Genomic DNA, 12791 nt, shown 5'->3' on the forward strand with positions numbered 1-12791 from the left:
TTTTTAAAGGTTGGGAAAAATGCACAATCTACATCCATTAAGACAAGTTTATTTGTTGTTGTTTTTCAGTTTACTGACGGAATCACCTGTAGAATGCTTTAATAAATTCATTACATATGTGAAGTTTGTTTACATTTCGTAATATTACTGTCTTATTTTCTGTAAATTGTTCATTTACCAAAAACTTTCCTGATTTTCTGCGAAGTGTCCGAAAATTGGTTGCGGTTGTTTTTAGCTCGTCTTTACACTATACTCTCTCTGACAATCTCATCTCATTTTCTTGAGTCATTACGTGCAAATATATTTGTCCATGTCAGTTATTCAGCATTAGCCTTAAAGGTTTTTTGCTCATAAATGCATATTGTCTGTTTATCGCTTTATTGATCCAACTATAAATATTGAATCATATTAAGCTAATTTGGGTAGACAAAGTTGTTTATCTCCTTGTCCATCATATATCTGCATAAAGGAATCCTTGAAGTAAATTATCCTACTTCATCTAATATTTGTCTTTTATTACCGTCATTATTTAATCGGATTAGTCTGAGTACTGGATACAACACTAAATGGGAAACTTTCATTTGATAGTTCATTTTACAATCATTATTATTATTATTAAAGCCGAAACGAGGCAACGAATTTAGTTCGGTTATTGATTGATTCTCTAAGAAAAAAGAAACATCTTACACAAATTGAAGCATCAATTGCCAGAAATTCACTTTTTCTACTTATTGAGACATTATACAAATGTATTATTAAAAAACTAATAATACATTTGTATAATATCTCAATAAGTAGAAAAAGTGGATTTCTGACACTTGATGCTTCAATTTATGTAAGTTGTCTTTTTTTACACACACACTCCGCCTGGAGTCCCTCTGGGGCTACTGCGGGTCCCAAGCCCGGATAAAGGAAGAGGGTTGGGCATCGGACTAGCGACCCCGTCCCGCAGAACACTAACTCGCTAAAAAACGCTAACTAGAAAAAATTATTCAAAATTATGATTAGTTTATTTAGTTCATTTATTTATCATTCTTTATTTCTTATCCTTTTCTTTATATTGTTTCATTTTTGTTTCCTATTCAAATCAAAGGAAATCTTGGCTACTTTTATTCATCAAATTGATTTCAATTAGTGCGCCAATAAGATGTGAATTAATTAAAACAATGTTCCTAGCATCACCGGATCAAATTAGATTTTTACAATTCCATTGTCCTTATCCTGAAGTATGTTGTTATTTGATGTAATAATGATAATATTATTTTTATTATATTGATTTGTTAACGATGCTAGTTTGCAGATAGATGGTTATTCTGTTATATATATATTTTCTTTCTGTCAATATGATTTGACTAGAAGAAGGATACATAATTTGCTTCTCGAGTTAATTTTAATTAGACAGTCGTTGAAAATCAGAAAACAATGGGCAGTTGTTTCATTCTCGTATGGTATCTCTCATCATTGCACATACACAAACCCAATAGGGACCGAATCCGAGATCCTCAGGTCCTTCGGTGGATCCCTGTCATCTTTTAGAATCTGAATCGGCATCCAATATTCCACATTGTTTTACTTTATTTAGTTCACGATATTACACTTTATGAAGGATGAGTTCGCTCTTCTGTTGTGCCGTAGATATCCACTATGGGGGGTCCCACACTTGGACGAAAAGCTATTTAATGGTTCTTGTTCGTGTTATAAACTAGAATAGTATAATAACCTCCACAAACTCATCTTAATTTGAAATAACTTATAATCTGTTATCTCGATGTGATTACACTAGATGCAATCAACAGGAAACTGAACTGAAATTTGGTTTCTGTTAATCATAATATTTTATTCAAAACAACTCAAATTCTAGTACAGTATGGCATAATCAATAATTAAATGCACTATACAAATGAAGTGATAATCATTGGAGGAAAATGAAAAAAAAGATGGGTCATCTCGATCAATAAATCAATAAACGGGAATTATATTTAGTAGGTAATACATTTCTGTTAAAAATACACTCTAAAAGGAATTCATTCAACAGAGGAAGTTTAACTAAATTTTATGAGGAATGTTTTAGGGAACGATAGTAAGATATCCAGTGGCTTCTATTCTGATCTATTGATGGTGATGTCACTTTGATTCTTTGACTTATATTTTCGAGTCGTATGTTCAATTCCCGATCTTTCCTATTACCTCTGATATTACTAATATCTCTACTATTTTGGGATTTGACCTGACAACTTCATCACCCTGTGGTAATATGGTATGGCGACTTAAACTAATATACATACATACAAAGTTCTATGTTGCGACTGATTACAGGTCCTATGTGGTCCAGGAAAACATGAGCCTTTCTGGCTTTCACTATTGGTACTTTGAAGTCTTCTGAAATTTACCATCAGGAATCGTAAAACTACCTAGTTCTACTCATCTTTCGACTATTTCCAACCATTCCTACTAATTCCCACTCTTTGGCAAGATGTATCTATAGTCCTAAGAGTTTTGGTGCTTCTCTTGTCTTTTGAGCTCGTATAATCAGGTATCACACTCAGAAAGAGTCAAAGACTATGCCACTGAAGCATTCGGTCAATGTCTAATCTTGTATTAGGCTAACATCGTTACCACTAAATGATCGGCTGATGTAAACACTAAACCTACTGACAATTATTTGCTTCAATGAAGTCTCTTACAACCGTTCGTTTCATATACAATAAAAGAACTAAATCCACAATTTCTTGATTATTACATTTTATTTTACTGACATCCTCATTCTGTTTGTGTCATGGAATATTTTTCAGTCAGAATTTGTCTTCTAATAAGAAGCTCACTTTATTTCTCTGATTAATAGATTGATGTATTATTTCTCGTGTATGTGATTATCAATACACAATCTGGACATTCATGAAATGTCTAGAGTTTGTTACCTATTTTAGATGGTAGTTGGAGGTAGTCAACAGGAAACCCTGGACCCGGGTTTCCTGCTACTTGACACTCGTCAGCAAGGTGTACCTGTAATCTTGAGAGAACTGGTGCTCTCTGGCGGATTCGATCTCGTGTCATCCAGCTTCACAGTCAAAGACGTTACCACTGAGCTATCTAAGCCATGACTAACCTCCTGTAGAACTGAGATGTAATCACAATTGATTGATCACTGGGTGGTGATCAATGTCATGCTTGTCTAGTCCTTATTAGTGCAGATCGAATGCTATCGATCATGTTGCAATGTGGCCACCAATCTAGGTGACTCGACACTGCGGGCACTATGTATTGAGATCTAGATGGCAGTTGGAGGTAGTCAACAGGTCTCGGGTCCAGGGTTTCCTGTTGACTACCTCCAACTGCCATCTAGATCTCAATACATAGTGCCCGCAGTGTCGAGTCACCTAGATTGGTGGCCACATTGCAACATGATCGATAGCATTCGATCTGCACTAATAAGGACTAGACAAGCATGACATTGATCACCACCCAGTGATCAATTAATTGTGTTTGTTACCTATCTATATGATAAACGTTGATGCATCAGTTGAATGCGATTTTCCCTAAGTGTGGTGGTGATTGCATCCGCTGTCATTGTACTATTTTTTCAACGACTTCCTAGATAGATACGTATATTATTCACGCGTAAAGTTTTCCTGATTTCATTCTCTCCTTTTTCTGCCCTGTTCACATATATTTGTATATTCTTACGTGTCTATTTGCTTTTTAATTTTTTCCCAGATGCGATTTTTCAGTGCCGCTCTAATGATTTATATCTGTCATTTATGTATGAATGATCCATCTGTACAGTGTGAAGATATTCTACATTCTTTTATTTCATTGGTCAATAGTTCTAACACTATTACTAATACTACTGAAAGCAGTGACAATAATAATAGTAATTGTTGTTCTAGTGTATGTAATACAAGGTCTACATCAACCAACACTACTAATGCGACCACTTCTCCAAATATTGAAGTCACTGCCAATACCACAAAAACAACTACTGCTGCTACTACTACCGCCAGTGTCTTGTCTTATTTATTAAGGTCTACATTGAATGAAACAAAATCACCAGTATTTGTTGAAAATTCAACCGTAGATAACGCACAGATTACTGCTCGAATATTTTCTGCCACATGTTTTATTAATCGTTTTATAAATTTACCACAGAAACGTTCTTCCTGTTCTTTACAAAATGATTCCAATGATAGTGATGGTAATAATAATTTATATAATCGGACGATTAATCCAGGAGAATGTTTAATACAACTGATAGTACATCAGTTGCATTTCTCTCCAAATACATTAGCACTATCATCAAATAAATCTTTCCAGGAACAACAACCAAATTATCATCAACCCTATTCTACAATTCGATCAGGAAATCCTTCTTCATCTTCATTTCCTATTAATGCTGCGGTTACATCGACACTTCAGTCTATTACGCCAGTACCATCAACATCATCATCGACTACGTTATACCATTCTGCTATTATTAATAATAATCCTTCTACATCATTACCATCATCATCATTATCAACTATGTGTCCTTCCTCTGTAATATGGGCACAGTATTTTGCTATTTTGTTAGATTATGCAAATTATGGTAACCAAGAATGTTGTTATCTGTTAAAACTACATGTCCCGGAAATTTTAATCAAGTGTGTTGATGTATTTGTTTTAATATTTTTTCAATGAATTTTTTCATTGTGCATAATAATGTGACATAACTTGCAAATTTAAGATAAAATGTTTTCTTTTATTGTTTGAGACCAGTATAATCTGATCGTAATTACTGGCGTCGCTGTATTATAAATCTCTCTTTCGCTAGCGCGATTATCAACTAGTTCATTTACACTTCCAGTAGGATCGATGGCCATCTGTTTTACAAATTGACACACCGACTTATGAACAACAATCAAGACCTTGACCATTATTGGTCGTCCGTCTTCTCCTAACCCAATGACTAATTAGAAAACACAGATAGGAATCAGATCAGTTTTCAGTTGTACTGTATTCAATCATCAATCAATACCCATGAAATAATATACGTGGAATGTTTGACTACACATCAGCACAAATAGGAATTACAGTGCTTGTGATAATTTAGTCATATGTGATAGAAAAGTGAAAGAACAGGGAAATAGTTGATTAGTGATGTTTGAAATAATACGATATATGATAACGATTTATTAGTCAAGTGGGAGCTTAGAAATAGGAGAATATAAAAATACAACAGATTAAGTTTCTACTAATTATATCATAAAATATAAATAGTAATCTTTCATATGATAGATCCAATATTGTGTTTTCACACTTCACTTCATTATATCCTAATGACGGCTTAAAATAATTTACCAAATATACAAACTAGATAGATAAGATGATCATCTTAATTATGTTTATCGCAATCTCGATAATTCATATATATTAGTACAATTTGTTGACATCTTTATAGTATATTTTTGCGGTCTAGTACGATTTGCATGTTAAACTAACGATGAATATGTCTAACGTTCAATTAACTCGTTCGAACGTGTGACAAACATTAAACGGGAATTTTCGTCCTGAAAGTAATCATGTTCACAATTTGTTTGTGTTGGAGCATGTTTAAAGTCCGTTTAGCTTCAGTTCAACATACTGCTTTCTATAAATAGTACTTTCTAGATTTCTTGCTTTATTGACATAACAAACTCTAACCTATATATGAATCGTTAAAAATTATATTTTTAGCTAAATGACACAATATATTTTTGAACTTACTATTAATAAATGTGATTTGGTCGTAATTATTACTGCTGCAAGTTTTCCTTATAACTTCCGTTTTATGTTTAATATTTATTTGTTTACTTTATTTACTTGAGCACATAAATGTTGGTACAGAGGTGCACCGAATACATATGCGCCACACAAGTCACTTGATTTGTGTGTGGGCTGTGATACTGCCCGAGTGTGCAGATCGAAGCAGGTGGTTTTCTTGAAGAGGCAACACCCGGAGCTTTCAACCCAAAGGTTTGAACCACAAGGCAACGGGGCAACGTAAAGGGAGACAATCCCACTGCAGCCGGCGACCAACGATAAGTTCGTACACCTTTGTTCCCTCAGCATCCTGGAGCCCATGTGCACCATTGGTTTGGAATCAGGGTTTTCCAACTCCCCTAGGTGGGATCCCCCATATACCCCAAATGCCGAGGGTGGGAGAGAGTTAGTTCTCGCTCTCCAAATGCTCTCACTTGGCCACGTGCATAAAACCACTGCCAGGAAAGTTCTACGCACTGCCTTCTCGCGTTGAGGGTATTGTTTACGAAATCGGGAGGACGAAAAACAAATGTCCGGTACTTTTACCAGGTTAAGCTTAATAAGTTGGAAATACTACAGTATAATTGATTATTGAATAAAGCAGAAATAATTTTTCTGAAAACACTGTTACTTTTTTATGACTGTATTCCAGTTATATGCTGTCCTATGAAGTTATGTTGAAAACTGTTGGAACTTCACCATCAGGAACAACAACATCAATACCGTATACTCTTTCATCTTCCCTTCCCGGTTGGAACCAAGAATCGCGTAATTACGATTGTATACAAACATCCATCAAACGTCTATACAACGAATTATCTATGGAAATTCAGTCATTCAGCTGTGCAAATTTGCGGCTTTCGTCGTGTTTAGATACTTTAGTCTATGCACTTCTAACTAATTCAACAGTTTCAACTACAGCATCGAATTCAAATTTTGATTTTTACAGTCATTATAAATATGACTATAATGATACAGTTATCAATGAACAGAATAATTTAACCACAATTAGTAACCATGATTTTAATACTACTGTGTCTAGTCTTATCACGTATTGTGGTTTAAAAATCTCACTGGATTTATTATCTTATCTAGTCAGATCTTGTGAAATTCCATCTCATTACCTCAATTTCTCATCACGATTGTCTTCGTCATCACCATCTTTTTCTACGACAACCTCATCTGCTAATTGTTATTCTTTAGCAAAAACCGAAGATCAAGTCTCACATAATATAAACAAAACAGAGAAATGTTGTGAGCCGCATGGAACTTGCCCAATCATTTCAGAATCATTTTTAACTGATGCACAAGCTAAGTCAGTATCTACCAATCAGCACAATCCTTATTGTATAACATCTACTCCATTGGTCACTCTTTCTAATTCTTTAATTCAATTATTTTTTTCCAACCAATCAGAACGTATTGTTAAACGTTTCACAGGGTCACTCCTTAATCCAATAACATTTAAGCCTATTTCGGATATTCTATTGGTTAGTTTTCAATAGCATTTACGTTTGATGTGCTGTTATGAAATATTGTTGTTTTTTATTATATTCAGTGTTTAATCATATGCATTACAGAGTTTCATGATAGATCACAAACTTAAAAGAAAATTTACCAGTAAAGCAACTTCATTATGCTTATTTAGAAAAAAAACTTGAAATTTCATTGACTGGTGGAAACCACAAGTATATAAACGAAGAATATTCATTTCAATGAATGTCTCATTAGATACTCTACAATTATAAATCCAAATTAATAATCTACAAAATTGGTCAGATTTATGGCAAAGTACATCATATAAAATTGTAATATGTGAATCAAGGATTGTTGTTGGGGGCTAACTAATATGAAGTTGTTGACTTGAATCAGTTTATAAGTGAAATGAAATTGTAAGATATATGATCAGAATAAATATGGTCAACACGAGGTCAGGGGGAGAGAATAATGGAATAAATATCAGATTTCACGCAGTATGTAGAACAATATGAACTAGGTCAGATATAATAGATAGAGGTGGATACTGGATAAATTTCTCAAAAAGTTTATCCAGTGTAATAATAACAGTCATAAAGATAATAATAATAATAATAATAATAGTAAAGATAATGATAAGTTTGGGACATCGAAATGAACATTATTCACACTATGTCAACGCATTATAAAATTGATTATTAACTAATTGGCCAGGATAAAAAGAAAAGCTGAACATATTTATTTTGGATGTAAAGATCTGGCTTTTTGATCCGATCTGATTCAAGTTAACACTTTATATTAGTCAGCCCCAACATTAACGATCGAGAGTTTCAAGCAAGAAGGTACCATCTGTTTAGTCACACAGTTTTCTGTGGTTCTACATTCGATGTCAATAGTAACTAAAGTTCTCGTCAAAAATTCGTAGACTTATATTATGTCCTGTTGTTGATATATGCATTATTGTGATTGACCAGTTCCTGTTCCTATATATATATATATATTGAGCGGAATGTTTCGACATGTTAAATCTCAAGATTTATTATTTTTGGTATACTTAAGCGTGTGGCATAACAATAAATTTAGCCGATCAACTCAGGATTAACGTATAGGAACTGTAACTACTCGGTCATAATTCAGCATATTAGCAATGAGAAGTTACAAATCACGACTAATACCTCTATACCTATTCAACCAGTTAGTAACCATCTAGACTCGATCGCTCAGTGTATAACACGTGCATTTGAAGGAAGATGTTCTCTGTGTTCGCGTCCCAGTGTGAACCCCGATACGAGTTCTTAGATATATATCAGACAAAACACTCATCCTGGATTCCATAACTTCCTAAATGTTAAGTATATATCGGAACAATAAAACATTGTCATTTAAAAGATGTTTTTATCGATCTTATTTTATATTTTCATTTTGCCTACTTTTTTCATTTTTCGTGTATTTGTTTATTTTCTTTTTCATAGTTCCTCTCCTATGAAAATATGAATTTTTCAGATCTTATTCTCAGGGAATTAGTTTATTCCATTTTGCATCCATGTGATTTAGACAGTATATTAAAATTATTAGAACGTCTATTACAGGTGTCAGATTCATTAAAATCTGTACGTATACGTCTTCTGTTTAGCTGTAAGTTACCTTTAGAAACTGTAATCGCCCTTATTATTATTATTTCTGTTTGGTAAACGCCTGTCAAATACTGTTCTAAATTTTTGGACGATACTTCTCGGTTGCCCACATCGTTGAAGGATATTTCAAATTGTAGGATAGGAATAGTAAACCGGATTAATATTGACAGTTTTATTGAACTAGATGTATGATTGAGCTACAATTGACTTATCCTATGGTATCGAAAATTTTTAAATCAAACAAAAGTAGTTTATATTTTATGTTTCTTAGATGATTTCTTAAATTGTGTGAACCAGTTAGAGAGGATTTTCAATGATTATCGAAAACTTACTGTATTTGAAAAATGTCAATCTTTTTAATTTCCATTCATAGTTTATCAATAATACAAGCATTTTGTAAAAGAAACTTCCGCAGTAAAACTTACACATGTGGTATGACACGGTGAATAGAATTAAGGTGAAAGATTTTCTCTTGTATTAAATCTCTCCTACTTACTTTAACATTAATTCATTCGGTTATTAGGCCAGTATAATAAAGACGCAATATTTCGTCAGCCTTTTAGGTTATAAGTTATCATCTGAGTAATTTGTTAGTGTATAACTAAAGCTTAAGACAATAACAATTTCTCTTCAACGTCAAATAAGTTTCTTTGTGATAATATGAATCTCGAATCTGTTTTATGATGCAATCTCTTCTATCCTTCTATAGACATATATCTTCCATATAACTGTAAATACGAATGTACAACTTAACTGAAAGATTTCGTCATGAGAAAAATGTTCTTCGATGAATTCTCTTTATTTGTTTTCTCCTTCAAAAAAGGACTGATCTCCTTCCAATACGTTGTTTAATTCCAACAATATAAGAAATTTGTCTTTTTTTCTTTACTAGTTTCTATTTTCCGAAACGTTTATGCCATTTATGTATCCGTAAAAAAATTAATTATTGCAATAAATATGTATTTGTGTTTGCCAGCATAATTTTGTCATAGTGAATGAAATTCACAAAGAGTACTAGTGAAATAAATAAATCAGTGACTTTTCAGACTGATCCAAGCGTATCTATATGAATTAAAATAGAAAGGTATTGCGTATACGCAAGTTACATAATCCCACTTTCATTACCATAACCTTAGTTCACTAATTTAACTTATTCATTTTATTACTATTCTTATTGAAAAACGGGTAGATTATGTTTAAATCACTAAAACCCTTTTTTAATGATATAGACATCCTCCTCGTTGACTAACTGGATTCAGTAGGTGAGTGCTAAGTTAGAGTCCTAACATGAATGTCAACAATAGGATCCAGGTACTACACCCAGCTGATGAAAGCACAAATAGAAAAAAATGCGCATCGTGGATTCCATTGTTAGCCAAGATCCATTTATTCTGAAAGCTTGAGGTGAAACATTTATATTGAGGCAAACTAGAAACAACTTGTTTGGTCGAAATAAATTGATGTACAGCTTTTTGATAGAAGTAAATTTTGTGAAGATTAAATTAATGTGTCGATAATATTCATCACATACTGCGATCTCAGTCAGATGGAATGCTCTCGGCTGATGAATTCTTTGCTAGGACGGGATAAATGTCCATAGTTTTCAATTGTATCTCGACTAAGGTCAAACCACGATGAATGCATTTTTTCCTGATGTGTTTATCACTTTCAGTCTCTCATTTCTCACTCTTTCTTTTATTTCATTTAAAGATTCCAATGATGTTGATTTATTCAAACTATTAAATTCCAATTTTATTTATGAAACAAATACTGCTGCATATCAAGTATTTTATTTATTCCTTAATTTACTATTCACGGATCCGGATGTTATCACTTATTTATCCAACGAAATCTATTTGGTTAAAGTATTAAGTCAGGTAAGCCTAACAATAGTATTAGTATTAATGAGCAACTGTTGTTATATTAGTGGTTATAATAGTAGTATTATTCTTATTTATCTATCGTTATTATTCTATTTTTCTTCATACGTTAAATAAATTCTTAGGAGAACATGATTCCTAGGCTAAAGTTCACGTTTTGCAAGTCATTATTTTGTCAATATTTCACGAATAAATAGTTTTTAAACAATGATTTACTGCTATTTATATTCATCTGTAAATATCCCCATGACTTGTCTTTGCTTATTGCTGAACATATTTGACATATGTATTCTATGATGATTATACTTCTAAATAAAAGATGAGAGAAATGTCTCTAAATCAACATGGTATAACTTTTTAAGTTTCTCAGTAATTAGGTTTTCGATTAGTTGCAAACATTTTGTAAAACTCCGTAAATATACATAAATGATTATGTCATAGGTGAATTATTTCCCTACCTATGACATAACTGCAAGACCATAATCTCAAGTTACCTTGAGAAAACTCAACCAATCAGAAAAGTTCGTAGAGAGTAAGAATGTATTATATAAAACTAAAAAATTATAGTGGATATACTTCTTCAAAATGGTTTTAAAAACTTTTCAGGATTAGAAATGGGGCTCTGTAGTTCTGAAATTGCAATGCATACGATATAGTAACTCATCCATGTAACTCCATAATAGTCCACCTCTAGAGGCCATGATAAGGTCGCAAAAATTCTTTTAACCTCCACCACTCTCCTGATGGGTTACACAAAATGTCGCTTGTGAACGACAATATGATGCACATAACCAACTCTAGATAGGCATCGATATGTTCTCCAATCATCCGTGTATATTGTGACACGAGGCTGTAAATACTCTCATATAATTAGTATTTTAGTTGTAGCTTGTAGTCTGTGCTACCTTTATTGACCACTAAATCAGTATTAAAAATAATAAATGATTCGTGTAGGTTTTCACAATTGTAAGGAAAAGCGAATAGCTGTAACTTTTCAAATATTGCCAAATCCTACTCCCCCCAATATAAATGAAAACATTACCATCCATCAAACTTGGACCATCTATCCAAACTGCCATATCTTTTTCTATTCACATCTCATACTATTATCATACATACAAATTCAACTGTTTATATTACAAATGTTACACTCATTAACACATAAATGCACAAACATGTCTCGAAAAAAAAAAAACGCTGAATCAATATGTAATTGACTTTCACAAAATATTTCCATTTGTTCTTTTGTGATATTTAACCTTGAGATAATTTAATTAGTTCAATTCACGTACTCTCTAAATTAGTAACTAACAGTGAGTTAGGAAACGTCACAAATGTTATTTTCTATTCACAATTTATTCGAAAGTATCAAGTTTTGTGGTGTGGATTATTTATATCCATATAAGTATTATATGATGTTAGTCAGGAAGAGAATGTCTGGCAGCAGAGAGACTAGACGATCGAACAGTAAAGAAAGGAATTAGAATGCCTGGAGTTTAGGTGCTAGTTGGGGAAGTCTAGTGGGGAAAGGTGGCGTCGAGTTGAGTGTTCTGGTGGGGCGGCGTTGGTTGTGGCGAGTGCTGTCGACGGAGAGGAACGATGGGACGTGCGAATACCGCTGAGCGGACATTTGATGTAGGTGGCTCAGCATACCGGCGGAGCACGGGTGTTAAACGTCCCAGGTGCCGGGTGGATTTTGGATGTTGGCGCCCCGGCAGGTCGACGGAGCTATGGGGGTCAGCGCTCCGCAGACTCGCCATTTTGATGGAGGGCGTGGCACAAACTGCAGAGAAGAAGAAAGTGGCACGGCGAGCAGAACCACCGCAAGAACAAATGCTTTAAAGGGGTGGGGACGAGTATGGTGTGGGCTACGTATATTGACGTAAGTAGTAGATTATGTTAGTCGTGAACAGAATGTCTTACAGCAGAGAGACAAGCGGATCGAACAGTAAAGAATGGAAACAGAATGCAATTTGTATGAACATGCAAGAACAATTAAGTTTAAGTTATTTTCAGACAATTGATG

At 33.6% G+C, this 12791-nt stretch overlaps 1 protein-coding gene across 1 annotated transcript in view; it reads left to right on the forward strand.

Annotated features, from left to right (window-relative positions):
• The window catches only part of USP9X_1 (putative ubiquitin carboxyl-terminal hydrolase FAF-X), a 105593-nt gene that overhangs the window by 82768 nt on the left and 10034 nt on the right, over positions 1-12791 (forward strand). Inside the window, exons 34-38 of the mRNA XM_051208736.1 lie at positions 1094-1226; positions 3715-4637; positions 6428-7265; positions 8724-8886; positions 10596-10762. Coding sequence (XP_051072521.1) covers positions 1094-1226; positions 3715-4637; positions 6428-7265; positions 8724-8886; positions 10596-10762 — 2224 coding nt within the window. The remainder of the gene's footprint in view (positions 1-1093; positions 1227-3714; positions 4638-6427; positions 7266-8723; positions 8887-10595; positions 10763-12791) is intronic.

This window comes from Schistosoma haematobium, chromosome ZW (assembly GCF_000699445.3).
Source record: "Schistosoma haematobium chromosome ZW, whole genome shotgun sequence".
NCBI lineage: Eukaryota > Metazoa > Platyhelminthes > Trematoda > Strigeidida > Schistosomatidae > Schistosoma > Schistosoma haematobium.